The sequence below is a fragment of the Dermacentor silvarum genome, chromosome 5 (assembly GCF_013339745.2).
Source record: "Dermacentor silvarum isolate Dsil-2018 chromosome 5, BIME_Dsil_1.4, whole genome shotgun sequence".
NCBI lineage: Eukaryota > Metazoa > Arthropoda > Arachnida > Ixodida > Ixodidae > Dermacentor > Dermacentor silvarum.
This window is the reverse complement of record NC_051158.1, coordinates 74,954,606-74,959,159: the sequence shown is the minus strand read 5'-3', so window position 1 is coordinate 74,959,159 and position 4,554 is coordinate 74,954,606. Positions and strand designations below refer to the sequence as shown.

General features: G+C 48.9%; 1 protein-coding gene across 1 annotated transcript; it reads right to left on the bottom strand.

The window, feature by feature from the left end:
- Window positions 1–641: 641 nt before the first annotated feature.
- LOC125945714 (uncharacterized) lies at window positions 642–2,967 on the bottom strand. The gene is made up of 4 exons (XM_049667966.1): window positions 2,366–2,967; window positions 1,887–2,094; window positions 1,578–1,694; window positions 642–739 (listed from the first exon to the last, which is right to left on the bottom strand). Exons 1-4 carry the CDS (start codon window positions 2,894–2,896, stop codon window positions 642–644), a joined length of 954 nt encoding a protein of 317 aa, XP_049523923.1. The 5' UTR covers window positions 2,897–2,967.
- Window positions 2,968–4,554: the final 1,587 nt, after the last annotated feature.

Below are 4,554 nucleotides of genomic sequence, written 5' to 3'. Positions count from 1 at the left end.
GGGCGACGGCCGCTGAACTCTTTAATAAGATGCTTCAGAATGAGGAAGAATACAACGAGGCAGGGGCAGAATTGGACTCCCAGCTGGAGGAAGTAGACTCGCAGCATGGCGACGGTAGTGGCAGCTTCATCGAGTCAAGAAGCCAGGCGACGCCATCTCCACCGATAGCCAGGCACTGCTGTCTGCAACTAAAGCAGCCTCTCAGGTGGACAGCTCGCACGTGTCAACATCACAAGCGGCTGTGCGGACTGAGCCAGTACGAGGTAGGTGTCCAGTACCTTAGCTGCTACCCCTAGACCATTTGTTATAGCTATTCAAGAACCGCTCGGCATATAAAAGTGACCTTTACAACCTTGTTAGGAAGTAAGGGTCATGATGCACACTGCCACAACTTCTTTCCCCTGTGCCATCCTTTCATCTGCGGCTTCCAGTGTGCTTGTCGGGACGAGAGAAGAGAGAATGCGCTTGATGCGCATTCCTGTGCAGTACTTCTTGCACTGTTACTTCCTAACGAGCCCGACAATGAACTAACTTGCACTTCATTGCTCATGAATTTTTTTTCTTTTTTCCTGTAGGAAAGAAAAGGCAGGAGCAGGCTGCAGATTTAGAGTTTTTAGAAAAGCGTATGCATCATGACCTGCTCATGAAAGAAAAGGAGTGCGCCATGGAGGCCAGGCGTTTGGCTCTTGAAGAGAGGAGGCTGGCGTGGGAAGAAGAACGGACTCGGGCTGAGCTGCAGCTGAAGGAAAAAGAGATGGAAATGAAGGCGCAAGAACGAACAGAAGAAAGGAGAATGCTCGCTGAGCAAAGAGCGCGGGAGCAGAAGGAGAGGACAGAGGAGCACAACAAGGTTCTTGCTCAGCAACAATGCCTGCTGAGTATTCTGGAAAGAGTTCTAGAAAAAATAAACAAGTAATGTATGTGAAGTACTCGTAACTGACTCTCACAGGAAAGAAAAAATATCCTCACAAACACTTAATCAATGAACATATATTTTCACTGCAATGAGCGGGATACAGGAGCAGTATGACAACTGGTATGCAACAAAAAAGAAAAAGGCACTAATGAAATATTTACAATGTATAGAAAAAATAGGCACGACATTTTCTAATTACAATAACATTACAATCACATTGAGAATACAGTTCAGGTCCTTGGGTAAATGTTGTATCACCTGACTGTATACATAATTCTTGAATTAAAGAGCCCCAAGAACTCAGATAAGTAAAAAGCTAAACGCTCATTGACGTTTCGTCTTGACAAGTTTTGGACACAAGTAGTAACATAAGATTAACTCGGTAAGTGCTGACGTGGCTTCAAGTAGTCTTGCAAGCTTGGCGGGCTTACTGAGAAATACCGGCAAACTTGGCTGCCGTACACACACGTGTGGCAGTTTGTCAGAATGGTAGCCGCCTTATACATCTCAGCCACTTGTTGTCGGAGAAGTTTCTGGTTTTTCTTATAATCCAGAAAAGCGAATTCTCTCACGACTTTTCCGAAGCCCCACTCCACGGCTTGCCGCACACTACTCATCGCGTGATTAAAATGTTGCTGCGCAGGTGTAATCGAAAACCCACTATAGGGCTTCATGATCAATGGCAGCAGCGGATAGGCTGGGTCGCCATATATTACAAAGTCTTGGCCGTTGACCAGGCGCTCCAACTTTGCATATAGGCCACTGTCTCGAAGGATTCCTGCATAGAAGAGAAACCGATAAGTTGATGAATGGCTGAATATAGCAATAAGTGAAAGTGCAAGCTAGACGAAATGTCTGTCATCATTTTTCAGTACAACGCTTGCAAATGTGTGCCAGTAACAAGTAAGCAGCACTGAATTAATAGCTGTTGCCACACTTAGAGTGGCATTTAAGTAATCACATGACCAACCTGCATCATGCCGTCGTCCAGGGTAGTGCCCATCTAATTGGCATACAATGCCATTTGGGCACATTAGGGACTGATATTTCACACAGTGTACCCTTTTGTGGCCCGAAAAATAGGCCTGTTGGTTCCGTTTCGGGCGGCATATTGCGCGGGCAGTGCCATCAATGAACGCCCAGCAGTTGTCCAGTGTTGCACCTTTTCTTCTCACAGCCTGGAACAAACAGCAACGGATCAACATTTAAATTATATCTACAGCTGCCGCAAAGCGAAATGTCAAACACACACACACACGCGCGCACACACACACACACACACACACACACACACACACACACACACACACACACACACACACACACACACACACACACACACACACACACACGCACACACACACATTTTACCTTGTTTAACCGATACCGACAAATGCTGTAAATATAAATAAAAGCAACCTATTCTAGTGAGAAACACAGTCGACTTACATCTGCGAAATCCCTCAAGCATTCTGAAGATAGCCAGGAGTGGTTGTTCATGTCCTCCAACAAGTGTCCGAACGTTGCCGTTATGTGCGTTACCACTTGCGAGCTCACGCTTGACATAACTGACGTGTGCAACCCAAATATTTCTTGCAGGTCACACCATCTGTTTGGATAGGCGAGCCGCCGGAGCAAAAGGCACAGTGCATCACGGCCGACCACCGTCACTTTTTGAGCACTGCATATTTTGTCGGGGATCAGCAGCAGACGAACAAGTTCACTCAGATCTCGTTTCTCGAAGCGGAATTGTTGTCGAAACAACGTCGGCTCCACTTGGTCCACATCGAGGAGTCCGTTGCGCGAGCGGTATCGCAGCAGCTCGCTTTCACGATCGCGCCTTATGCGGTATTCTATGTCGTCAAGGCTGCAGTCACCTTTCAAAAGCCACCGCTCGCGGGTTGTGAGCATCAGATCGTCTATTTCTTGCCATGAAAGAGTAGCCAAAAGGCGGCGATTCCACAAGATGCTTGACGGCATTCTCTTCCCTTGCTGCTGCTCGCCTGAACACAAAATCGGCGCGAACGCCGCGAAAAAGCTTGGCTTGTCTCGTGCCTTGACTTGTCACAACCGATGTTGGCTATACGAGTTTATTGCTTAGGCACTAGATGGCGCCAAGTAGCACTCCGAGGCAAGGGTGTTGACGTTTAGGCGCACTCCACGTTTCAGATGTTGCGCGCGGTAAACTAATGGTGTGGGGGACAGCCTCAACCGTAACGTACGTAGCGCGCCGCGCGTTGCGTACGTACTGTCTAGCGCGCGCTAAACTAAAACTCTCTAATAAATAGAGCTCACACAAATGGTCGCATACACTTACAGCAGTATTCAACTGTACACATTCGCATTCAATTCATTGAGCACTTGAGAATCAACAACCCACGCACATAGTGAACAGTCGTTCAGTTTATATAATAAACATGGTCACATTAACAAGCATACATCGACATTTTACACACAGAAGTAATCATGAACAATTTTCATTGACACAACAATTCATAGAGTACTGACAGCACCAACACGCACACGTTCGCATATAACGACACTGTTCGCCTTTTTCACCTTTTTATTGCGATAGCAATTATATGGACACTCAAAAGCAGATTTCTGCCGTCGGCGTCGCCGTGAGTTTCCGTATGACGTCATTTGGAGAAGAAATCGTCGCCGCGCGCCGAACGCTGTATGTGCGAGTGAAAGGGCGCGAGGGGCGCGTCTTTCACGGGGAGTGAACGCACAGCGGAGAACAAACGCGCGTTCTGCGCTGTGCTCGCTTAAGGGCTGCAGAAGTAGGCGTCTCTGTTCTCCTTCACAATCACCATGTATGTAGAGCAAACGCGCCTTCTTCCGACGAGCGAGAGGCCGTAGGGGAGGGGGAGGGAAGGGAGGCGACGTTTAGCTGCGGCACGCAGTGCCTATTTATATCAGAGGCTCCGGCAACAGTCACCAACGCCGCACGCATTTTGAGCGAACGCGGGCAAAACGCCGATGGCGTCGACAACAGTTCTGCGTGTTGCCGATGCTGCTGCATGTCCAAGTTTATACAGCTGATAAAGCTAATATCATTACTCCGTATAGCTCTCTACAAGTTTGCTATCGCAATTGATGCTTCGCCTTTCAGGTGAAACTGCGACAACTTTTTATTGCGATAGCAATTATATGGACACTCAAAAGCAGATTTCTGCCGTCGGCGTCGCCGTCGCCGTCGCCGTGAGGTTCCGTATGACGTCATTTGGAGAAGAAATAGTCGCCGCGCGCCGAACGCTGGATGTGCGAGTGAAAGGGCGCGAGGGGCGCGTCTTTCACGGGGAGTGAACGCACGGCGGAGAACAAACGCGCGTTCTGCGCCGTGCTCGCTTAACGGCTGCAGAAGTAGGCGTCTCTGTTCTCCTTCACAATCACCATGTATGTAGAGCAAACGCGCCTTCTTCCGACGAGCGAGAGGCCGTGGGGGAGGGGGAGGGAAGGGAGGCGACGTTTAGCTGCGGCACGCAGTGCCTATTTATATCAGAGGCTCCGGCAACAGTCACCAACGCCGCACGCATTTTGAGCGAACGCGGGCAAAACGCCGATGGCGTCGACAACAGTTCTGCGTGTTGCCGATGCTGCTGCATGTCCAAGTTTATACAGCTGATAAAGCTAAT